Source organism: Bacillus rossius, chromosome 1 (genome assembly GCF_032445375.1).
Source record: "Bacillus rossius redtenbacheri isolate Brsri chromosome 1, Brsri_v3, whole genome shotgun sequence".
In the NCBI taxonomy this organism is placed as follows: Eukaryota; Metazoa; Arthropoda; class Insecta; order Phasmatodea; family Bacillidae; genus Bacillus; species Bacillus rossius.
Window position 1 is genome coordinate 190,503,224 of NC_086330.1, and position 27,330 is coordinate 190,530,553.

At 37.0% G+C, this 27,330-nt stretch overlaps 1 protein-coding gene across 2 annotated transcripts in view; it reads right to left on the reverse strand.

Annotated features, from left to right (window-relative positions):
• LOC134527165 (serine/threonine-protein kinase RIO2) overlaps nucleotides 1-27,330 on the reverse strand; it is a 93,947-nt gene that overhangs the window by 12,127 nt on the left and 54,490 nt on the right. For both annotated transcript variants that reach the window (XM_063359560.1, XM_063359561.1), the window contains exon 7: nucleotides 1-26,973. This exon is cut by the window's left edge and continues 12,127 nt beyond it. In XM_063359560.1, the coding sequence (XP_063215630.1) occupies nucleotides 26,346-26,973 (628 nt within the window). In that variant the 3' untranslated portion in view covers nucleotides 1-26,345. The remainder of the gene's footprint in view (nucleotides 26,974-27,330) is intronic.

Here is a 27,330-nt window from a genome sequence, read left to right on the forward strand (position 1 = left end):
TTCGAAACCCGGCAGATGCGAAATTTTTTTTTGTACTTGTAAAAATAAATACGGCGCACGCAGACAGCTTTCAGTTGGACAAGAAGACCAAGGTTGACAAAGACATATTTGTCACTTCTTTGACAAAGGCCTTCATGGAAGCAAACATTCCTTTGGGGAAACTAGGCAATCCTGCAATAAAAAGTTTCGTGGAAACATTTGTCCCAGGTAAAGCTGTTTTGCTGTACAAATATATATTTTGATTGTTTAGTTTTGGTTCTGTTCTTTCACCCTCCCTGGCCATATTTTATTGTTTTAAAACATATTTGTTTACAGACGGAGGGCAGTTACCATGCGTAAAAACCTTGCGTGAGACCTATGTACCTAAAATCCAAGCATTGGCTGAAGAAGAGTGGCGGGAATCTATCAAAGATCAGGATGTAGCGATTCTATGTGACGAGACCACTGATAAAAAGGGACAGTGTGTTTTTGTGGTCCTTATAAAAACATTGCAATCAACAGACAAGCAAACTCTTCTTGTGGGTGAAGTAAAAGTTCTGGAGAATAAAAATGTGAGTGAGTGCTTACGAGCAATTCTGGAAGTACTGACAAAATACCAGGTTGAACATATAAGAGTAGTTGCAATAGTGTCTGACAGTGCACGTTACATGACAAAGTGTGTAAATTCTTTGCAAGTTATTCTTTCATCCGAGGATAAGGCTGTCCTCCACATACAGTGTTGGAGTCACAAACTTAACATTGTACAAAATATTTGGCCCCAATCCCTGCCAGAGTTGAACACTTTTGTAAGCAAAACAAAAACTGCATTTCTGAACACACGCAAAAGGAAATACAGATATTTATGTTTTCTGAAAGAGCAGTATCATAGCCAAGAAAAACCACATGTTTTGTTTCCAACTCCATTTCTTACCAGGTGGGGCTCGTGGTTCGAGGCTGTGGGATATGTAAACACATACATTGGTGACTTGGTGACCTACCTGAAATCACTAGAAGTAGAGTCTGAAGCTTTGAAGTATTTTGCAGACTTGTCAAGGGAAGAGATCAGTGTTATTCAGTGCCAAGCTCAGTTTCTTGTAGAACATGGATGTGCTTTGGTTGAACTGACCAAACAGCTGGAGGGATCAAACTACGCCATGGCTCACTTGATCGGCGGAAAGCTTGCAGATTTATCAAAAAGCTTTCAACTGTTTTTCAACTGTTTTTCAGTTTGGTTTGAAAACAGCCACATGTCTTAAGTCATTGTCAGATGTGAAACAAGGGTTGCTTAAGTCCCAATTTCAGTCATGTGGGTTGAAATCACAAACCAAATTGTTGAAATTGATTGCTGAAGATCCTTCCAAACTATTTTTCAAATAATTAGGGAAGCTTTTTAACCAACGTGAAGTAATGTTAAATGAAGTGAATAAAGATTTGGCCAAGGCAGGAAATTTTCATCCATTTGTTTCTACCATCCCAGCAGAGAATTTTTGGAAGGATATTTAGTATTCAAAGAAATAGTGGCTGAGAAAGTAAAAAATTGTGAAGGCAGTGTTGACATTATTCTAATTCTTCTCGCTTTGAAAATTGACCATCCAGTTTTTGCAAGCAATGCACTGAAAGCTGTATGGATACCTGCATCTAATGTTGACTCTGAAAGATGTTTTTCTGCATACTCCGACATTTTCTCAGATAAAAGACGAAGTTTGAAACCTGAAAATTCTGAACTAATGATGTCATTATATTTTGGCAGTAAAATATAAAATGGTGAACAAATGGACTTGGACTGAACTGTCAATTCTGGAAACACATGTTTTTTTTATTTATGTACATAGGCCTATTCTTTTAATGATTTTTAAACTCTGATAGTGTTAAAATTACTTTTACGGAACTCAAAATCACTAGTATAATTTAAGGATTATGATTGTAGTATGGTTTATATTTTTATGTATTGGTTTTGTATTTTTACATTTTTCCCCATGATTTTAGAGAGCAGTTTTTTATGACGAAATGAGACTACGTATTTTTATGACGAAATCTGTTAATTTTATTTACCATGAAAGTGGGGCCCTACTTATTATTGACATTCACAGGCAGTCATGACATGTAGCAATACTGTAATTAGGTTTTGATGCTGAATTGAGCAGATTGTCATTCACTATTTCTGATGTGAGACTGGCAGCAATAAATAGGCTAATTAGTTAACTCTTAATTGTCAGTGACACAGGCCACATTGGTAATGTTGATTAAATAAATTGACCTCCAAATACCTGTTAAGACATGCTCTGTGCCATACTTAAGATATAACAAATATAAAGTAGCTTTAAACATTTCAATAAATTAAAGCATGTAGGAAAACTTCCCCCTTAATAGGATACAGTTGCGCATTACATTATAATATTATTAATGTTAGTAAACTGTATATATTGGGTAATAGCATTTTATTTGCCTAAGCTCCATGAGCTAATGTTACTCATTACTTCTATTGTTCCAGTTACTGCATGCAAGAAAAGATATACTGCACTAAGAGAGAGTTTTCGGAAGGCATTACGAAAACGCCAGACAAAGCGTGGGCAGAGCGCAGTTGAAACAAAACCATGGAAATATGAAGCATACATGAGATTTTTGATCCCTCATATAGGGGAAAGACCTCAGGTTTCCAACTTGGCACCACTTGATGATGTTTATGAAGAAAATGGAAGCATTGACACTCCAACTGAAGCAGCATCAGTTACACCCCATTTAGGTACCCGCCGAACAGCATTTGGCCACTTCGCCCATTGCACAAAGTGCTACAACTCCTCCGGATGAGCATCCTAATTCCAGACATCAATTAAAGCGAGTTCACCAAAATGAGAAGCATGCACCACCAAAGTCTCTTGTCTTGAAAGATTATTTTGACTCGCAGAAACGAAAAAGTGACGATCATTGTGATGCTTTGTCAACATTTTTCCTTGCAATGGAAGAGACAGTAAGAACATTCAGCAAGCCATTGCAGATAGAGATAAAGGGCAGAATAGCAGAACTGGTGAATGAATACGAGTTTAAAAATTATAATACAACTCTGTCTTCCACTTCAGTTCAGGCAAATAATTTGGCCTCCAAGTCTCCCTATTTAACTTCCACATTTTCGTCACCTTCACCAGTATTGCTCCCTCCCATGTCAGCAGATCAACCAGGAACTTCAACACCCCCAGCCTTTGTAGTGTCACCGTTGAATAGTGTTCAAAATTATGGTCCTAGTCAATTCAGTAATACAGTGAAACCTCTATTTAACAAATCTCAAGGGACCAAAATTTGTTGTGTTTGTTGTAAAGGGGTTTGTTAAATAGAGGTTTCGCACAATATATTTCTAGTCATCATAAAGCTTCACATAAATGGCTAGAACTGTCTTTCTGACTGTTTAATACGATATGAGGAATTAAACATGAAGAAGTACATAGAATACACTTGTTTAATGGCATGTTTAATAAGGTCAAAATAAATCACTATCTTGTCCAAATCATCATTTTTACATAGTCAAACCTCTCTGAAACGACCCCTCACGGTTCCCAGGAATAGGGTCGTTATAGAGGGGGGGGGGGGGGGGGGGGGGGGTCGTAATAGATCATGGTTGCTACAGAAATAGAATCTTATAATTCCCTGACTTTTCCCTGTTTTCCAATAATTTAAGAGAAAAATTCCCTGACTTTCTTATGAAGTACATACCATAAATATTAAAATGCATATGATTAAATATAATATAAAAATTTCAACATGAGGTAAAACAAGGTTTTTTTATTGTGTTATTTTGACGGCAGAATTGCGAATGTGTTTTTTTCCTTCGACATGGCTGGTGAGAGCTCTTTGGCCCATATTGCTGAATTGAATACTTTTCTAGCACAAAGTGCAGTACGCAGAATTTATGTTTTTAGCAGAGGGTTTGATATGCTGAAACTGTGACTACTTGAGCCAATTCTCCTTAAAAGTGGTTTCTTCGACATCTCTAAGCTAAAAAAAAAGTACATATTAATATTTTCAGGTTAGGTTAAAAAATTATTGTTTATGAATTCTTAAAAAAATATTACTACACAAATACAAAAACTATTACAAATTCACACCTAGCAATATAACGGGCCTACTTAGAGAATTACAATAGCAGCATTACAACATGCAATACTCTTACATTCTTACAATGTTAACTAACGATTCTGGGGAAAAACATGTTCAGTTATGCATATTTTTTTATACACAATTAAGTGTCACGCAACAGAACTCACGGATTATAACGGTTGAAAAAAAAGTAATTAAAAAAATAGTTAGAAAAAATGCAAAAACATAACCGCACACAAAAGCCATGTGTTTTCGTATCAGCTTGGTAGTTTTCAAAATGAGAATTGGTATTGCTTCTTTATCAAAATGCACTTTATTTTTTTATGATCGCATCAAAAACTAACTTCACCTGAAACAACGCCTTTAAATTCACGTAATAAGCTTTGTATTCATCTTATTCCACGTGAAAATAGCCTTCAAAAGATAAACGACGCCATGCCCGTTCTGTAGTTCACTGCATGGAACGGAACAAAACACAAAGTCTCAAGGGAAAATTAAAAAGGATCAAAACACTAACAAATGAAGGCCGGGTTCGCTAGTGAACAAACGAGTGCCTGGATTGGCCAGAAGTTATGGTGGGTGGTTCTAACAGCCTATTGCAACGGACAATCGTAGACCAAGTAAAAAAAAAAGTTGCAGTTGTTGTGTGCCTTAAGAGTGCGCGATACATGTGGTTCCGAGTAGCAAAATCGATGTTTGCGGTGGAGCAGATTCTGTAAATGCCATGACATAAATTGGATTTTGGTAAAATATTATTTACAGAGTAAGGATGGATCTTAAAATGTTATTACTCGAAATTTCGGTATGCGTCTTATTTTATTAACTAATTATTCCTAAAAACGGCGAAGTTTAGTAGACGAATGCTAGTATAATTTGATTGGAAATGGGAAACAAAATAATAATATTATACAACACATATGTGTGCATGAGTTAGAAACAGCAGGATGCATTTAGAAGCAATATCAGCTGAAAAATCTGTTCCGCCGTAACCTTTGTAATCGGTAGACGAAGAACGAATTTTACACATCGTAGTTCACGCGTCCACACACAGATGTCGGGCACTCCGCACGCAGAGGTTCATTGCAGTAACACATAACAGATGTCGCACATGACGGAGGTCGTCACTACTTGTTTTGTTGTATCGCGCTACCACCAAGCCACATTTTTAAATTGAAATAGGTGGGAAACGCTGCAATTGGTGGCAATAAGACGCGTTTTAAAAAGAATAGTGACAAAGGAAATCTGCTTCTTTCTGCAAGGCGGAAAAATAAAAGTTAGGTAACTTATTTTTAAATTGATGATATTAGTTTGTTTTTGATTGCAAAATCTTTAAAACGAGTGTATAACACTTTCCATGTATCTGAATATTTCAAATAACAGCAGCGCAGAGACTGTAGCATCCGAGACCGGTCGCAGCGTGGGAAGATAGCGCGGGAAAGTGCGGGCGGCGCGGCGCCGGGCTGGCGGGGCGGGCCAGTGCGCATTCCACGTTCACACTAGAGGTGTAAAAGTAACGAAAAAATGTGTACCCGTACGTATTCGTTACTATAACAATCAGTACTCGTTACTATCGTATCGCTACTCGTTACTTCTGATACCGCATAACATGCAACGAATCAAGTCGTATTGCGTACGCGTACAGTATGACGTCGCGTAAATAATAATAAATAGAATATATACAATTAACAATATTTGTTAATTAGCCGTTTTTGTTAACCAAGAAACAATTAAATCTCATTAGAGCGGCTTTATTATATTATCGCTTTTAAGATAATAAAAAAACGTGAAAATTCGCGATAATAAAAAACAAAACATACATATTTCTAATTTGTAAAAAATACTTTCTTACGTTGTTTCTGTTTCAATCTCAAACTTTGTCTACACACACAATACCTTTAATAAACAGTAAAAAACTTGTACGACGAATTTCCAAATTATACTTTACTTAATAAACAAACATCGTTCTTTGTAACGTAAATTCATCGAATGCGTGAAACATACGAAAAATGCGAGTAACGAAATGCAGCCGTGTGTAACATTTCGTTACTCGTATATAGATGGCGCACCCGTTACTCAGTAACGAATACATACGGTTTGCTACAGCTCTAGTTCACACGCTACGGTCGGAGGTTTCCCCCCCCCCCCGCCTCGTTGCAGTAATAGTCGTTAATATTTAATTATATGTTGTTTATAACAACAAAATACACACAAGTAATACCATATATATTTAGTTCGAAAAGTTAAAGAAATAAAATGGTGTGAAAAGGAAAGGGGGGGGGGGGGGAAATTTTACGAATGCCATCCTTGGAACCGTAGGGCCAAGGGCACCCATACCCATGAGCAGGGTAGGGCTGTGGCCGCCTCCCCCAGCTTTCAGGAAGAGGAAAAAATGTATGGGTTTTTTAGGATTTTTGGCAAATTGTAATTTTTGACACTTTTTGGTCAGTTTTTGAAGGTCTGCCCCCTCCCCTTACAAACTATTTTATAGACTGCCCCCCCCCCCCCCTTACAAACTGCCATATGGGCGCCCTTGCCGTGAGCATACATAAAATCGTATTTCTAGTATTATTAAAATGTGGAAACTAACAAGTTCTAGTGTTGTCACAAAAAACGAACTTGAACCCAAATTTGTTGACACGAACTTGAACCGAACTATTTTAAAGGTTCGAGTTCGAAATTTCGAACGTTCGTACAGCCTTATGCAATACTACTCTTCAAATGTCACACGTGAATGGAAACTTATCAAATAAGCGTAGCATAGCAATTATATATCGCGTCTATTAAAAACATTAGTTTAAAGAATTTAAAACATTTATCCAGGACTCTTTTTGGTCATTACATATTTGGGATTGCTACATCTGGACACACATTAATGTTAATTGTTGCTGACATCACATAAAACAGTATAAACAAATACTAAACGTCCAAAATATAGGTATACGCCACAACTGCATTGCCAGTTCACTATCTATAGAGCATCCCACTCTTAGATTGCAGTGTGGAAGTAAATGGGCACATTCTCTCTCTCTCTAACAAACGCCGATTGCCGTTAGCACTGTCCTTGTTTCTTCGTGCGTTGTTGCCAAATATCAAACGAAATTATAATTTTAATTTTTGGACCAAGCTTTTTTTCATATTGTATAGCATCGAAATACGCATCAGGAAATGCGTATTTTGATTACTTAACAATATTTTTAGTGTCCGAAAAAATTAAAAAAACATAACTTATTCGCTGCGAACTGTTTTGAAGTATTCCGATATGTTTCACATCAAAAAAAAACCTACATGTGTATTTCATTCAGATTTTTTTTATTAATAAATTAATGCCTTAGGACGCCACCGAAAAAATGTTAAGACAAAAACTGTACAGGTTTCACTTAAATAAGTTTTTTTAATATATTGAAATGAATTTTCTCACAAACTGACACATCAAAAAGTTGACCCGCGGAAATTTTTTTTTCTATTAAAGATAGATGGGGGACGAAAGCCTGAAAAATGTTCACAATGAATTGAATTAGTTTTTAAAAGCAGCTCCATCTCAATTGCTTCTACAGTTTCCGTGGAAATAGCTGTTAAAGATGTGTCTTATCAGTACAAGAGCGCGCGCTGCCATCGTAAGAGGAAACAGGGTCGTGTGTTTAGATAAGTGGGGTTCTGTCCTACAAGCAATTTCAAATACATGGCTTCCTTAGTCAACAAAAATATTTTTATCGATTCTTGAACATAATATGTAAAATGTATGAAATAAATACGAAGGAATTTAATAGTGATCATGGTACAAAATTTTGAATTATTTTTCTATCCTTCTCAACACCAAACATTTCAACAAATATTGTTTTAGACAAAGTTTTGGAAAATAATTATGATATTTACAAACAATTTAAACAGATTTTATAAGGTGTCTACTAAGGCAGTTACGTTTTTTTTTCCGGTGAAATTTTTTTTCGAACCCATGCAGTTATGGCTGGTCGTATCAAAAATTTATTTAGAAAACATTTTTCGGCATAAGGTACTCCGAGTTATCATACGTTAAAACGGATTCGATATTATTCATATTATGGGAGTTGTTGCGATTTTTCTGTTTTTCAAAAAATTGTCCCCATTTCGAACCAATTGTTCGGATTTTTCCCATAACTTACTCAACCGAGAATTTCCATTACCGTATTTTATTTATCATTTTGGACATGACTTGTCCAAAAATACGGCATTTATCGGGCCCATGAAAATGTTATATATATATGGGATTTTTAGAACATAAAAGAAAACTATAAGAAATTTTCGTCTACAAAAGGTAGTTTTTATTTGAAATTTATATAAAAGTGGCATTATTACAAATTTATATGTGTAATAGTATAAAATATTATAAATTACGATATGATTTATTAAAATGCTTCTTGTTCGATCCGAATTACAAAGACACGCATCTCCTGAAATTCGTAATGTGTTAGAGATTTGGCAACAGCGCGCGCCATAAGCCATGTACTCCAATCTGAGTGGGACGTGCTATAGCACTAGCTGCCGGCCGAGGTCGACGTGCGACCTGAAAGATAAGGTGTAGTGCTGTAAGCAAGTACCGCGTCTACCATTAAAGGCAAGTGAATGGGTGTTATGGGTTTGACAGAGGGGAACATGGATGCACGGGGGAGTACAGTTTAATAGAATATTATAATTACATCGTAAAATGTTATTGGTCCCGAAATGTTTGTATCAGTACGCAGTGTAACATAGTTACACTTATTTGTAAGTGAGGAGTATTTCAAACTTTTGGGCACGGTAAACGAATCTTACGAGATGCTATAGCTTCAATTATTTAATGTGTTCTACTTTTGGTGGTGAAGCCTTTTGTACCCTTGTTCTGTTTTGTGCGAGTACATTACAATAATCGTAATTTTCACCGCGACTGATACTGGAGAACATTGTAAAAAATCTCACGTGTCTAAAAATTTCATAAATACGCATGAACAGATGAATAGAAAACAAATTGCAATGACTACTAAAGTACTATTCCAGCTTCATTAACAATTAATCGTTAATTTGTGGTATCATATGTGGTTTTCTACTAAGATTATGCTTCATTTCAAAATAAATTTTGACATACTTTATATAGTAAATTTAAAATACTTATTGGTGGAAAATAACTTGAAAGTTTATGTATTTTATCGCTCAAAGACTTGTTGGAACCTACAGATTCGAAGCAATTCGATACCCCGAAGATCTTAATGAAATTTAAGAACAACCGTTACTAATACTTATCTTTATAACACTATCTAACAATGTTTCAGAACATCAAATACAGTTCCGTAGGCGCCAATACTTTAGCTACTAGCGACTTTAACAATCGCGCACCGTTCGATCACTATTTGTATTCAAAATGAAGCTAATGGTCTATTATTATTCAAAGCATCTGTATAATTTCATTTTATTTATTTAAAAACCGACATTATAGGTTTGAATTTATCTACAACATTAATTTATTCCAAGTCAAATTCTCTAGTTACACAAGAAAGTAATCTTAGTAACATTTAGCATGTTTGAATGCAAGTGGAGCCCAGTTATAGTAGAATAATGTAAAAAAAGACTACTTCGTTATGTAATTATGTACCTAGAGGCGTACGATTTATGAAAACATTTTTTGGTTAGTTGAGCTTTTACAAGTGTCAGTTGTGTGCATATTAACTCAAACAACAGATGTTTTCTTTTATGTTTGAAATATTCATTGTAGCAATCATAATTGTATCAGTGTAGCCTACATATTGTTAGTAATTAAGTATCTCACTGTTCTTGTAACTTTAACCCAAAATATATGTTATGTGCGGTATTCTAGGGTTCAATATAAAAATGTATAAAAAGGCCTATTATAAGTAAGCATGCTTTAAAACCCGCCATTTTGTAAGGTATATTTATGATTAATTTACATATAGAATAGTTACCTAAATTATAATGATATGTGAATATGTTCCTTACTATTTTTAACTGTATAAATTGAAACAAAATTTTGTTTTAACTACGATGCATGTACACAAGATAGGCTAACTTTCAAAAGAAGGTTTGAATGAATACAAGGTTTCGCCAAAGCTATTTTCTGATGCAAGAAGTACATAGTAAATGTGTTTTTGTGTGCTTTACTGTAAGACCTATCCTACTGTAAATTCATTTCATATCGTTAACTTAATATATACTCCATAATCTTTTATCTTTTCTGCACACATTACTTATTATTTTGTGGATGCGAATTGTAAAACTTCGATTCTTGCAAGGGCCGAACACGGAATGTCAACTTTCTAATGTATTCTATATACATTTTTTAAGTTAGTAATGTATTCTATATATTATATGTGTAAAATTTTTGACGTGACCACGTCTAATAAATCTATGAACGCCGGCTCAACGCACGAAAAAGTGTCCCGTTACGCACATTGTCCCGTTTCTCTGTATCCCGTTACGCTCATATTATATTTCTCTTTGCTAACCTGAACCTCCTAGCATTGCGACCGAGTCCGTGGCTAATTCTGTTTTCATGCATTTCAATGTAACATTTTCATTGCTCTTTGCTAACCCGTTCCTCCTAGCATTGCTGCAGAGTCTGTGGCGCAAATATATTATTTTTGACAGCATCTTGGTATTGGGTAAGCCATTTTTCTTCACATCATCCTTGAAACACTCCCATTCGTTTCCTACTTTTCTTATCTTCGTCATATTCTTAACAGAATAACACAGATTGGAAGAAGTTAAATTGCAAACATGTATAAACGTTATAGTTAAAATAATCTCTTCGTTAAAGTAATAAAAATAATTTAATTAATGAGTGCAAATAAAAGTAAATTTATCAATTAAATTGTAGATTTCATTTCACTCCTTTGTATCCATACAAAATAGTGATAATTCAATAAAAATGATTCAATTTTATTCATAAAAGTATGCAATCATTTCATCAATGTTTTTTTATGACGTTATCACGTTAAACTATCGTCCGTAAACCGACTTTACAGACAACTAATTTTTTTCCTGTATTCTATTTATATATATATATATATGTGTGTGTTTGTGTGTGTGTGTGTAAACTTTCTAATGCATTCTATATATGTACAACGTGTATCTAAAACATACTGACAAATTCTGGCAGAATATTCCTGGCGAAAATACAAGACGAAAACCTGTGTACCATACTTTTCTCGTAAATGGATTCGGAGTTTTGAACCCCCAAAAATAAAATTTTCCTATTCTTGAATAACTTGCACTGCGTCTGATGATTTTGTAGAATGCAAATTGTTCACCACGAGATACGTGGGTTGTAATGAACATCCTTCAAAGAATATAACGGCATTTCTGTTTTAGCAAATTTTATCACCTGAAAAGCTAATAAAAAATAAAAAATAAACCAGGGCAGGCATTACAAAGCACGTTTGCAAGGTGTAAAGTTTCCTTCCTAAAAAATCATATGCCACAGTTTACTTACTGATGATGTTAATTTCAAGATATAGAAAATTCCATTTTCGGAGGTTCGTAACTCGATTTATGAGTAAAGTGGTTATTAGGCTTTCGTCTTGTATTCTTTCCAGAAACAGCCTGCCGAAGTTTGTACGTATGTTTTAAATACTCGTTGTGTATATATGTCAACTTTATATGTATTATATATATATATAGTGCTCAATAACCAAGAGTAAACTTACTTTGGTTAAGTTGCTGAACCTATGACTAGCCTATGGAAAGAAAACGCTACGTAACATGAACGAAAATAAATCTAAAGTAATACATAATTTTTAACTCAAATTAATTACATGTTTCAATATTAATTTTCGATGGGCTCTTTCGTGGGCATCTTTATTGGAAGGCTGCGGTGTGCTAGGGTTAATGGCTGTCGCTCATTAGCTGTTATAGTCTCTGTATCATATTTAGATATACCGTAGCTTCAATTACAGAATAGCCACTGAGCGACAGGCAGCAAGCCCTCCCATATCTTAGGCCGCGGCCTTCCACCATAGACGCTCTTAACGACACATATAATTTAGTCTAAAATTTGCCTCAATATAGATACACTACTTAAAATATAACAAGACTCGCTGGAAAAGGATTGAAACTAAGGCCAACGCGAATGCGAGTTCAGTAATTGTACCTTCAGAGGTGGATAGTTACAACGACCATGTTCTACGTTACTACGTTATATGAGAAGAGACATAAGTTTTCTTTCTGTAGCGAGAAGTTGGCTGAATTTCAACATAACACAATAATTATATAGTGAACTGTCATTCAATTTCGAAAAACAGATATAACTTCCATTGAGATGAAGTCCATGTTGTCCGAATTTTGACGTTCACTTTTTTAGAAAGTTTCTGGCAGTCCAATAGTTTTCTGGTAAAATAAGATCTTTGCAATCCTGTTTACAGAGACCTTTCTCACAAGCTAAACGTCAAAATTCGGACAATGAAATAGATTATAGTAGTTCTGTTTAAATTATGATTACCAGTTGTGATTGCAATAATAATAATTTATGTGTAATATACTGTAATGCCAGTAACATTCACTTTTAAGTTCACTTAATTGGTTACGGAGCAAATATTATGTTGATCGATAAAAAAAGGTAATCTTAATTATACACAACATACATTTATAAAAGTTAAATTAAAGTTAAAATTAAAGTATGGACATTTGGATTTAGAGAAAATATAGAAACTAGTATCTAGGTCCATTGTGGGGGAAAAAAAAGACAAATTCTTGTTTGACTTTTCAATCAAAAATGTAGACTACACGGACTTCATGTTTTTTTTAAACTTCGAAACGAAATTTGGAGAAACAATTAGCAAATGTTCATGTAGAAAATAGTACACTAGCAAACTGATTAGAATAATATTTCCTGCAGTAGTTCAGCTTCAGTTGCCTGAGCCAGTGCCTAGTAATTCGGGTCAGCCAGACAACGCTGACCAGACAGAGCGGAAAACTGTTCCAGCCTACCAGGACGCGCCATTGGTATTAACGCAACCTCGCGTGATAAGAGCAGAAAAAGTTGAGGTCAAGCCGATATTTTGTAATGCGGAAAGTGCCGAGATCGGCGATTTTTCAGAGTTTAATATGCTGTTATCTTCTCAAACTATTAACAAATTATGTTGTGTTTTATTCTCTACAAATCAACGGTACATTTGTTACAAAACACGAGTCAGAAACGTCAAGTGTATTAAAAAAGGTATAAATAAGAAGCTTCATTCTGAAGTTGTCAGGCAGATGACAATACTAAACTATTAGGTATGTAGTGAAACCTTGTATCTAAAGTTCTATTTTTTTTTGTTTCGCTTGCAGTAAAATGTAAAATAAACATGAGTGATAAATTTACTTAGTAATATTTTATGTACCAGAACTGTTGTACGGTTTTTATTTAAACGAAGTGGTGTTGTATCACACAGTAACATCCACGGGCGCCAAAACAGTTAAGCATAAAAACGGCGTTCCTTTAAACGAAAAAAAAAATGTTCTATCCGCTCTGTCTGGTTATGTATGAAACGGGCGTGATGAGTCCAGTGTCGTCTTGTGCTTCTCAGCACATCACAAAGCCGTTGCCTCGACTGCTAGAGCTGACTCATCCCACCCCTATCAGCCGTCCTACATTCGTCTTTGTCTCTCACTTCCCCCCCCCCCCCCCCTTACAGTCATCCCGGGTGACATTCCGTTTTCCTACTAGTTCGCGGGGTCTCCACTTGGATACGCTCTACACGCCCGTGACCGAACGCTGCGCTATCCTACGAGGAAAAAATGAACCACTTCAACTGACCGCGCACGAGAAAATATTATCTCCCACGCGCTCTTAAGCAGCAGCCTTTTAGCGGAGTCGTTCGGTAGCGGTACGAGCGCATCAAAACAAAGCTTTGTTTGAATTATAAGCAACTTTAAAATTTTCAGAATTCGTAGAATTTTCCCTGACATTTCCCGGAATTCCCAGACCATTTTAATTTCCCTGACATTTCCCGGTTTTCCCGGTTTTTTAGTCCTGTAGCAACCATGTAGATGTTTTCCGAAATTTTCAGTTCATTTCAACATCCCCCCCCACCCTTCCCAAACCGCTACTCACTAACCAGCCGTACAATGGCAGGATGCTGTCACGCACAATGCTAGACGGCTTTGCTTTAAACCCACTTCAACCTTCATAACAAGTCCGTCGCCCTACAGGCCACCTCTAAAGAAAATATGTGTTAGTTTACATGTACGTTTTCTGCTTTCCGTAGTTAAATACACTAGAACACCGATGTCACGAACCCTGGATTTAACAAATAATACTTCCAATAATGTTCATGTAAAAATAACAGAAAATAATGGAAAATTCCTTTAAAAATATGGCAGCTGTAGGTTCTACAACGCGAGTGGGCGCACACGAAGCTCGCCCGGCTGGCTAGCGGCAGCGGCTTCAAGACACATAAGCTCACCCCTCCCTCCCCTATCGTTAACATTCTTCAAGGCTAGCTCATCCCTCCCAGACACACAAACCATCTAGTGTCCTCCCTTATAACACCCCAACTTTGCTCCCCTTTGAAAAACTTTCAGTGAGAAAATGCTCATTTCACCCTCCCTTCTCCTATAAAATTGGGCTATTATGAATGGGGTACTAAAGCAGCGAGGTAGGGGTCAAAATATGTCACTTTTCACACCAAGTTCAAGTTCAGTCATCTCTGGCAAGGAATTTACAAGCTTTCAAACTTAAATATAAATGTATTTTAATAGCAAGGGTCCTATGAAAAGGAATATACAGAATAAAATCAAGCTGCTGTCACCAAACAAAGAATAAAACGGCCCAATGCATGGTCGCTTCGTTATTGCTCGCGCGAGAGGTGAGACGTGGAACGTTAGAAGAAAGATAAATGTGAGGGAGACAGACGGCAGCCAGTGTGTTTCCTGCGTGGGCAATAAGTGGCGTAGCCTTTTTTTTTATGCTGGGTGAAGCGACCTTTTTCTATCAACCCACGGGAAAAGATAATTGCTTGAGCTGTCAAAATAAACATCGCTGCGGCAGTTAAAACAAGTCGAGGCGGGCGTGCATCCAGACGGTCGCTGTGAATTGTCAACCGATAGTAATCAAAATCAAGAGAAATCCAGCAGGTAGCTTTCTTTGCCTTAACTGCGTACCACACTAGACACTCACAAAAAGCTAAACGTAAACACGTTGCCACAAAAACCTTTATCTGCACCCTGCCGGCAAAGGGACGTGGAATGGGGGTTGTTAAGCGCTGACAGCGGTCGACAGGAAGTGGTATCTATTTTTAGATATGCGCTGCCTACGGCAGTACAACACTCGGCAAGAGAAACGCAGTAACACACTACTCACCACAAGAAACTTATTTTCTATCAGTTTTTCTTCGGATTTTCGGCAATTTTTCACGGTTCCTCGAAATTGGGTTGTAATAGAGAGGTGGTCGCAATAAATGGGGTCGCAACAAAAAGGTTTTACTGTACTTTCACACGTTTTTGATTTGTTCCCACCAGAGAAGCGTTGTTTTCGATCTGTTCCCGGTTGGATAATATGGTCGAAAGTGTAGACGCCGGGATGTCGAAACGTTTAGCTATATCACTTTTATTTTCCATCTTCATCAACTGCATTTAAAATTCCTAATTTTATTTTAATGTCAATCTGTCGCCGCTTTTTAAGATTAAAATTCATTTTACAGTAGTACCGTGTTTATTTCCCTAACTATGTGTGGAAATAAATAAACAGTGAAAACTGAGGAGGGGGAGGGGGGGGGGGGGGGTAACGGAAAATGTACTACACCATAGTTAAAAATATTTGCGTGTGCGCATCTTTAACCATAGAAACGCAAAATATACTAGTTGTTCGTCTTGCCAGAGCGATTGTACGAGAGGTTTCCGCCACTAGCGCTACATGTACCCGCCATTTTGAACAAAGTGTGGCATGTCTACACGACGTGTGTTATCCATGATGCTTTATTTATTGTCTTCCACGATGGTGCATATTATTTTAAGGTTATACGCACGTATTTTTAAGCAGTGAATGCAAAAAAATTAGTGGATGTCTTGTAGGAGATGTTTATTTTTGCGTGTTTTTCAAAGCGGCAGTTCGTTGTAAAGGGAATTTCACTATTTCGGAACAAATAAAATTTGGTATTTAGAGGTTAAAACAGCATTGATCTTATGGAGGTTCAGCGGGACCAAAATTTTATTTCGTTGCATGGGTTTATTCGTTAAATAGAATATTCATTAATGGAGGTTTTACTGTACCAATCACACCTTTCATGAGAATATATGATTCACGTTTTGTACGGAATATTTCCTATCAGTTTCTCTTTTATGTATTGTGAAATGCGTATTATATAACACGTTCATTTAAATTATGTAATGTTTGGTAACTACAAACATAAACATTAAAATATTTTATATTATACTTACATATGTACTTTACAGAGGACATATTGTTAGCTTAAGAAGTGTGAGTGTACTAGCTGGTAAAGGTAGAAACTTATTACTCTACACCTTACAGTGGAAAAACGTTTCACTACAAATTATAATTAAACTCTGTTGTAAATGTGTGAAGCTGTATAATGTTCACTTAAATATAGGCTTTTTTGAAATTGCTATAGCTTCTTCGTTATGGCAACAATCAACGCATCTAACCAATGTAAAAAGTATAAATGGAATGTGCATATTGATATTGGGTATTTGAACACCGACAAAATGGCACTGTAACATTTGCAGCTACTTGACTTAATTCACTGCCAAACGATTCAGGACCTTCTGTCCTTATAGTAGTTTTTCACAGAATTAACTTTGAAATAACGATAACCCATTATTTACTACAATTTGGCTCTGAAATATAACAATTAATTACAAATTCAGTTTCATGTAGGCAACTTTTTTATGTTACAGCAAATTAATCAACTACCTTGGTAAAATACACATTCGTTGCCATTTTCCTGGAAGTAAACCAATGCATATTAATGTACAAATATAGTAGTTTGTGAGCTTTTAAAGGATTTCACTATCTACATAACATTACTTATCATATACTTACTTTAGTGTCACTGCCAATCGCTCCTCTGGGCCAACCGATTTACGAAAGTTCAGTTCTTGCTTCCATAGTGGTAACATGGCAACCAAATCATACAATTTAAACACGGACATTCAAAAGTATTCCATACACTTCCGCTCGTTGTTTAATAACTGGGGAAATAAATGGTGGTATTCACCTAACGTTTCCCGTTTCAGGAAAATGTCGTGAACCCAAAAACCATGTTTGCGTTGTTCCACCAGCTCATTACAAGTAATTGTCACAACAATGTCTTCTTCTGAAGAGCTAGCTGTCCATAGTTACTGACGGTCGGAACGGTCCGATTGTGTCACTCCAGTGGGTTTCGAGAAGGTGGGGCTGATCCGAGACGACCCACGCCGTACCGAGCCAGGCCGATCCGATTCAGTGGGTTTCGTGCTTTACATTGTTTGTGCAGGTGTCTCTCCGTTGCCATTCAATTCTTTGGTTACAGTATTTGCACATTAGGATACGTTTGGCTTTATCGAATACATAAAAACCTTCACTTTCAAATTCTTGTGCACGCTGAAACACGGACACAATTTTTGGCATGATTACGATTACTCTACTTAATTGTCTGCCGTATCCACGCGGTCAATGTTGTTTGTTTTTACAATATTTTATTTCCATTTTCGTAGCCCATAGATACAATATTGACAAAGGTGATACACAATGGTCTGCACATCTTAAGTCATCTACCTTCAGATCTATCTAGCGGCGCAAATGGAACTACCATTATTTAATCCACATTCAGATCCATCTAGTGGTGCTTACGAAACTACATACGATAGAAGTTTGCTTAGGTTTTTTTACATACATCTTCATCTAAGGAACGGAACTTTAATATTAATGTTGACGTGCCACAGACGACCATCCAGCTCCAGCACATAATAATCTTGTTTTTGGGAGTTATATGTGTTGTTAGTAGGACTTTAATATTACGTTTAACTAGCGTTTTCCACAGGATTTTGTGTAAAAATCTGTCAATTTCGCGAAAATTTGGAATGAATGGATTATTTCGCATTTTCCTCGCAAAAAAATAGGGTCTCTAACTATATGCAATAAGTGTTGTTATTTGTATGAATATTAATGTTGAGTAAAAAAGGTGTACTATATTAGTAAATACATATTATTATAGAATAGTAAAATGATATCTTTTATTTCTCTCCATTTAACGACCACTCTCCATAACGCTGAAAAATGCTCAGTCCGTTAAGTGTCATTATATAGAGTTTATACTGTATACGAAACCAAAAAGATTAATACACGTATATAATGGTAATGGTTTTAGAAATGACTTTCTTTCCCTGGTTTTATTAGCATATTAGTCTAGTACAATTAATTGTAAGTGGATAACAAATATGACTAACTTCCTACCTGTAATTAAATACTGAATACTTTAAGTATTAGTCACTTATTTTTACATAGCAGAAGCAGGCACCATCTTGAATTAATTGAGGTGATGTTCAAAAATATTTTAGTCACAATACATAGGTAGAGACATGAACTTTTCGCGATCGCGAATTTTCGTCGCGGAAACGTGAATTTCATCGTTTTGATGGGTTTTCGCGAAATGTTAACAATTTTGGAATCTATTCACGAAATTTGAAGTTTGAAAACCATTTCTGTTGAGGTTATTTTTTTCATAACAGAACTGCTTCACGGAAATTACGTTTATTTAATAATCACCGAATACAAAAGCATGTCAAACAATTAAAATTAATGAGGCATTTCACAAAAACATACTTCATATTAAAAGAATTGAAAATGAAAACCTTCACCCGAGTGTGAAACGTAACTTACAAACGTAAACATACCGTGCCCTATCTGCATCGTAGTACATACTAACCACAAAAGAGTGCATTCGGGGCTTTCAAATGTACAGTAGAATCCCGCTGATGCGACCCCTCACGGTTTCCGGAAAAACGGACTTATAAACGGAATGGTCGCAATAGAGAATTCGGGCCAATTTTACCCCTCCCCCCAATTTAAAGTGAATTTGCGTCACACGAGTTCGGCTATGCTAGCCGGCTGGTTGTTATTCTCGTTCAAAACGTGGCGAAGGAACTTGTGTGGATCAGGTAGAAAACATTCGGCTATAAACGAAAGATATAAGAACAATGCTATCCTGAAATGCTGTGACATGTTTTTGGAGTAGATAATCACAGCGACTGACCGACAGGATGCGCTCCCGTCCTTGCCGTCAGCGATGTTTATTTTGACAGCTCAAGCAATTATCTTTTCCACGTCCCTTCACAGCGTAAAAAAAAAAAGAAAAAAACACGTGTGGACGGGTAAGTGAGGGGAAGGAGAACAGAACTGCTGGCTGCGCACGCATCTACTCGCCAGTCGCCACCGTCTGGCGGCGCGCGCGTGCGTATGTGCGCGCGTGTGTGTGTGAGGCTGGCGACCAGCAGCATCGTTAGCTAGCGAGTGTGTGACGGTAAATGTCGACCTTGACCACTTCCGCTTACTGCAGGGCTCGCTCTCTTTTATCTCTGTCTCCCCCTCCCACAAATATATTGGCTGGCAGGTCTCGCCCTCTTCACCTTCTTTATCTTATCTCTCACGCACACTTGAAGCACCTAATACGTCGCGTCCCTCAAATTTTTCAATTTCAAATCGCTGCCTTCCTTCTGTACTGCATTTATAATTTCTTCTCTTTTTTTAAGAATCGTGAAGAGAGTAGACTTCGGAATGCCATATTTCTGTGCTATCTTCGTCTTGGAAATTGTCTTCTTATCCACTTGCTGGATAATCTCATAATTTTTCATTAGCGACAAACTGGCTCGTTTTATACTCATTTTCACGAATCCACGAGTCCGTGTAAATTGAAAAACGAGTCACAATCGTCAAACGGGACCGGGACCGGGACGGCAATAGACGCGCACGTAGATGCTATCAGGTGATGCGCGCAGTTTACCGGTATTGGCTAGCGTGGACAGTCTAGAGGGGTGGTATCTATTTTTAGCCGTCTTTTGTCTGCCTGCTTACAGTACAGCACTCGCCAAGATAAACGTGAACACACAGCGCCCAAAAAAGTGTAACAGACTTGTTTTTCAGCCGATTTTACTCAAATTTTCGACTCTTTCTGCTCAAATTTTTCACGGTTTCTCAAAAAACGGTTGTATAAACGGAATGGACGCATCAGAGGGGGGTCGCATCGGCGGGATTCTACTGTAGTTTACTTGGCTGGAGACAGAGAGCGCGCTGTGCATGCAAAGAGAACTATCGATATCACGCTACGTTCACAATCTCTATAGAGGCATCAATGTAACTAAACATTTATGATGTTTATGCCAGAAGAGCCTGCAGCCTGGCAGTCTGGCTGGATTTTCATTCTCATACGGCGACAAAACAGATAATTTTATGAAGATTTAAATTGTGTTTGAAACGGAATTAACACATAGCAATTTTTTTTCTGTTAAATAATTAAACTGTAATACTCTAACTTACAATGCAATGGATTTCAACTTCGTATCATTCGGGAAATAAAGTTTTTGGACGTAGTCATAAAATGGGAGGGGAAAAAAAGTTCATCTAATGGAAAAATGAGATTCATGGTAAAATTTTTTTAAATATTATTTTAAAACGTACTGCCTTTGTAATGTTTCGCTGCAAAGTGCAAACGTGAATAACCTTTGCTGTTAACTAATCAGCGGTAATTACCGTTTACTGATCCCTAAGGATGCTGTATTTTTAAGGCTGTGTGCAATGTTTACAAACAGGTTTTTGCGTTATTAATTTTTTGAATTCCCTTAACGTTTGTGTGAAACGTTTGTGTGAAAGGTTGGTGTTACTAGGCTCGTCACATATAATTACTTGTTTTGTTACAAGTTGTGATTGCGATTTCGTGTATGGTAGAAATTGGCAGAAATGCCGAAAGTTGTAGAGTCTGCCTTGACTCGAGCAAATGAGTTCTCTGCTGAAGGCTTACATTCCAGTGACAGAAAGATTTTGTTTTGTAAGTTCTGTAACTCATGTGTGAGTTGGGAAAGAAGAGACACTATAGTAAAACATATAAAAAGTGAAAAGCATATCAATAATAAAAGAATTTCAAGTGCAAAAAAGGCCATCCTTCAGCAAACGATTGGTAGTAGTTTCCAGGTTGTTAACAAAAGAAAATATGCAGCGGATAATTTTGCACTCAAGACAACAACAGCATTTATGAAGGCAAATATTCCTCTTGAGAAACTACAGGAACCTAACATCAGAGACTCGATGCATGAATTTGTTGAAGGTTAGTTTGTAAATTGTTTTTTGTATAAAATTCTTCTACAGCCTCTACAGATCAGGCCGTATGTATTTACTAATTATTGCAAATTGGGTTTGACATTTACAAATTGTTACAAGCCAACAAATACTAGCATAATTTTTTATCTCTTTCAGTAACAGTAGTATTAAAATAGCTACATTTATTGGGGATTATTTTTCAGGGGCTGGAGATTTGCCAACAGTCAGAACATTAAGAGAAAACTACATACCAATAGCAGCTGAGGAAAGATTTGCCACCATTAAAGCTGAAATTGCTGGAAAATATCTAGCGGTTTTGGCTGATGAGACCACAGACAAGAGAGGGAAGTGCGTCTTTGTTGTACTTTTCCGCCTCATGGACCAAATGCGTCTCAGAAAGTTTTTCTTGCTGGTGTTCATTTCCTAGAAGCTGCCAATCCTACCCATTGTTCCAGAGCTGTGCTAGATTCTTTGAAAAAGTATGATGTTAGCTACGATTGAGTAGTTGCTTTTGTCAGTGATGGGGCTCGTTACATGGCCAAGTGAAGTGACTGTCTCAAAGTCATTCTGGGTGACGAAGTATTGCATGTGCAGTGCTGGGCTCATAAGCTCTGCATTGTAGGCAATATCTGGCCAAAAGTTTGTACTGAACTGAACAATGCAGTTGTTAAGTGCAAGGCAGCATTTCAGAATACTAGGAAATGCAAACACCTTTACACACAGTTTCTGACAGAGAAATATTCAGGCACTAACAAGAAAATTTGTCAGTTTCCTGTTCCAGTCCTCACTCGCTGGAACAGGTGGTTCAAGTCAGTTTTGTATGTTTCTGAGTACCTGACTGACATAGTTGAGTTTTTCGGTTCAAACGAAATGCAAAACTCACCAAATGCTGGAGTAGAGTTTTTCAATGCTATTCCGAAGTCAGATATTCAGAAAAGTACACATACAAGCCGTGTTTGTTCGAGAACATGCTGCACAGTTGATGGAACTTATAGACTGTCTGGCGGGGTCTTCATATCCAACCAGCCATATTCTTTGTGGTAAAATTTCGAAACTGAAAGATGGTTTTTCAGTAGCAGCAAATGGGATTTTTGAATCTGAAACTGCTACTTTACTAGAAGATTTAGGAAGCAAAGTTCTTCAGGCCGAAGTAAAGCAGACACTCCAGCGTACTGCATCACTTCCCATGGATAAGCTACAAGAGCAAATGTCAAGAGATCCTTGCAGGAAAACATTTGAAGTGGTGGGAAAGCTGTTCAACCCTTCTAGTGTTGTCCTCAATGACGTGAACAGCAGCTTGGTCACATCATTTCAAACCCTTCCTGGCATGAAACTTACTGTATTGACACCATCCGACATTGCTTGTGGTTACACACGATTTAAGGAAATCGTTAAAATAGAGGCAGAAAAGAAACAGCCTGATGTTGTAGAAGTGCTTCTTTCCATGAAGCATGACTTTCCTGCTTTTGTTTGTGCTGCACTGAGAGCTGTTTGGCTGCCATGTTCGAAAGTTGACAGCAAGAGGTGTTTTTCTTCCTATGGTACAGTTGTGACAGATAGGCGGCACAACTTACTGGAGGAAAACACAGAGATAATGACTATGTTTTCTTTTGACCAGTCTTAGTGACATTTCTAAACTTTTTCCTGGCAAAAAAAAAAAAACAGATTCAACAAAAAATTTTTATTGAAGCTCATCATTGATTAAGATTCATTCCAGTTTTGTGTACATGCATGTTGTGTTGTGTCAGTTTTTTAAGGGTGTAAAATAATATGACAGTGTTTAAGTGACTTATTAGTGGCAAAATAATGTGTACAGAATTCAAACAAAGCTTAAATATGGATCTGTGCTGAAAGATAAGTGTTTTATTGTAAATACAGTAGAACCCCTGTCATACACTTTTCAACGGAGGGCACAAAAATGGTGTATGATGCGGGAAAGTGTATGAAAAGGGAATGGCAATAATAACATTTTTTTTCAATCTAGCATACCAGCACAATGTCTGATTAAACTTAAATACATAATGTGTAAATAATTGCATTATATTAATAACATATATTAATTCATCATTATATAGACATATAATAAAACCACAAGAAATGTAAAATACAGTCCATAATCAAGTAAAGCTAACATGAGAAACAGTGGCCTTACAAAATGTTATGGAGTCCTTTCTTGGAGAGGGGGAAACGTCACCAAGCATAAATTAGAAATTTTAAAAAAATTAGGCTATTGTAAGAAGAAAATCAGAAATTTTTGCTGTGTTTGTTTCATTTTACAAACAACTTTATGCAACAGAACAATTTTCAATTAAATTTTAACTTGAGAAACGTAAAATACAAAACAATCCGATCGTAAGAAAACAATAACAAACTGGTATATTCAGTTCAAAGATTAATGAATGCACAAAATATGAGATCCGTGCCTTGGTAAAGCGCGTGCACCATTATCATAATCATTGCTAGTTTGCGCCACTAGTCTCGCTTGGTGCTGGCCATAGATGCTACTAGCGAAGTGCACAGTCTTCCTGATACTATCCATATCTATGGTGTGATAAAATTATTTTCTTACGTTTGCAAAGGTAAACAATGAACTTTTTCAAAATAAAAGCATTAAAACGTAGTTTATCAGGAGGAATATAATAAAAAATTTTGAATTTTAGGACTTTTCTGCTTCGTAAAAACGTATGAAACAGGAAATTAATAATTTTATAAGTGTATGTTCCGGGAAAGTAAACCATTGTAGATATAGTACTTTCGGCGGGACCAAAATTATTCGGCGTATGACACGGGAAAATGTATGAAACGGGAACGTATCATCGAGGTTCTACTGTAGTCAGCTTTTAGTGACGTGAGAGCATAATATTTTTTCACTGCTTTTCATGTTTTTTTTTAACACTTTCTAGGTTTTGTTTCACCACTTTTGAGTCATTTTATTTACTGAAAAGTTCATGTACCAATACATAGGATTTTCAGTATGATTCGAACACTATTAACAGAAAACAGCTGTTTCCTGAAAACATGAAAATATTACCCTAAACATACTTAAAATTTTTTTGTAACAAAACTCTTTAAGAAGAGCATCACTTCAATTCTAATAATGACTCTGAAAAAGAAAGGATCCTGTGTGTGTCTGGTTTGCTATGCAAAAACCTGAAACAAAGTCGGACATTAATAATGTATGCTACACTGAATTCAAACCCAAAAATGTACACAGAGGAAGCATGGAGAACCACAATAAAGACCTGTATGAAATTGTTATCAAAACTAAGAAATAGTAATAAATTTTGGGTCAGTCATAGCTCTGTGTGTGTGTGTGTATATATGTATATGTATATATATATATGTATATATGTATATATATATATACATATATATATATATATATATATATATATATTCTCATTTCAGCTATGACTGACCCAAAATTTATTACTATTTCTTAGTTTTGATAACAATTTTATATACACACACACACACACACACACATACACACAGTAAAAGTCCGTTATAACGTAAATTTATAACGGCGCCAAAAGTTAATGTTATAGCGAATTTTCGTTATAGCCAAAATTTAAAAAAAAAAAAAAATCTTATTTTTGTAGCATTTTTAAAATATATTATTTTCTCGCTTGTTTTTACTATGGAAATTCACAACAAAAGTAAAGGAAATATACATAAAACTTACTAAAATAACATTTTTAAGCTATATCAGCACTTGCCGACTGCGAAATATGAGACCGCGTGGCCGTGATAAGGCCGTCACGCACATTGTGGCTAAGCGCACAGCTGTTTGTTTACATGGAGACGGGCGGGCGAGGTCACGCAAGGTCATGCCGGCCGCTTCCTGTCGCTTTGACCGCAGCTGGTTTGCTGGAGACGTGCGCTAAGCTGATGATATCGGGTGCATACATGCGGAGTTTTGAATACAAAAAAAAATTTTTAAAAAAACTCTAATTACGTTGGACAACCATACAAATTATATAAAATAATTTTTACAGCAATTGGTCAGTAACACAAAAATAATCACTCGTACAGACCCTTGGAAAATAACACAAAATTAAAAATCACTTTTTAAAAAAAGAATCAATTTTTGTTTGCCTTGATTTCACTAGACTTTCGGACAAAATAAACGACTGGACCTCTTGGAAGTTCATCAAATCTTTCATTGAAGCATTTGCATGCTGATAAAAATGACTGAATGTGTCAAGTGCCTCCATAATTGACGTTTTGGACGGAACAGATACGTCACTTGGTTCGTCGTCATTATTGTCATCATCTTCAGACGCCGCTTCGTTTTGATTAGAAGAGACGAGCTCGACAAGTTCAGTGTTCGTCAACTCCCCGCACGCTTACGATGCCAAGTGTGAGACGAGTTACGGGCTACAGTCGGTGTGATTCTAAATAAATAATGCTCGCAGTGTCTTGCTTTCATCGCCGCGAGGCAAGCTATGCTCGCTGTGGGGCCCCACCTTGTGCGGTGTTGCCAAGACGGCCACATCATGTGTGTTGTTTCATTTGCCGGACGCGTGGAATAATTGTGAGAAGCTGTTTTTCATTTATTAAGGAAATTGTAGATTTTTTTCATTATTTTAGAGCAAAATTACAGGTGTGTAATCTATCGCTATAGCGAAAATGAGCCCACGCTGCATTCGTTATTTCCGAAATTTTTATCCTACGCAGCATATGCAAAACTGACGGTGCCGATGGAGATTATCGTTATAGCGGACTTTACGTTATAGACCGTATTCGTTACAACGGACTTTCACTGTATAAATCACTATATAAATCAACAGGCTATTTTTAAATAAATACAGGCACCAGTATCATCAGGATGGTTAATGTTTTTTAGAAGAGTTGATGCTTAACCAGTTCGTGCTGAATCAACTGTAGATTACTCACTTTTGGTTATGCCAATCCATTGCAAACAACTCTTGTGTTTTGAATAATGGGGTGGGCTCGCAAGACTTCTGGCCTGAACTATGCACAGTATGTTAATGACCACTGAATAAAGATATTGTGCTCATAGTTACTCCCAGCCCCAAATGCCTCCACTTTGTTTGATGTTGTCCATGTTCTCCCTCCGCGACCTCGTCACTGCGCTTGCCTCCCCTTTCACAGCCAGCCTTTTCTTGGCCATTAGCTTCTTCTCTCGCTGCTTGATGGAGTCCTTCACCCGCTTCTTTATCTCCTCCGGGGCGATCGTTGCCGCAGTCGACGTGCTACGGACACTCCTCGCATCATCGAAACTGTAAGCACCAAGCCCGTTGTCCCCACCAACACTGTCTGCTCGTGAGCGGTCATCGCCAGGCAGTCCTTCACTGCCCATACGTGGTGGTATTCCTTGCTGATCAATATATTCCAGACCAGTTCTGCCTATATCACACTTTACATCATTAATTCTTACCTCACCGATACATTTGCCAGCCTGTGAAACATTTTCACTGGGCCTTTCGTCGATGGTGGGATCGGAACTCCTGCCATCATGCGCGCTGCTCGCTTCTCCCGCTACAAGCTGTTCGAGCTGCTGCCTCACCTCGTCCTCTGGCTTGGCTGGCATTTCGTCTCCCTCCTCCTCCGCCTCGGCCAGGAAGTCCCTCGCCATCTGGCGCGTGAACCCACTGGCTGCCACCTCCACATCTAGGTCGTCTTCTCTCCTGCAAGCATGATGTGCATTTCGTTTTATCCGCAGCCTGCCTGACAGTACCTGACTTTTGGATGCTTCACTGACAAACTCATTTTCAGTATTTATTTTGATTTTTCCTGAGTTATGTAAAGAAATTAGTTCTTTTACATTTATTTATTATTTAGCTGATGTACCCAAGCTTTGCTACAGCAGTCTACTAACAGAACACTCTCACAATGTACATTACACATGCTCCTCCTCGTTAGTAAGATAGGTAAACTGAATTCAAAAGTTTTGGGATGGGAGGGGGGGGGGGGGAGAGAGATAGTGAGGGGCCAAAATTGCAACAAAATTTAATATTTAAAAAAATTGTTTCGAGGTGCACATA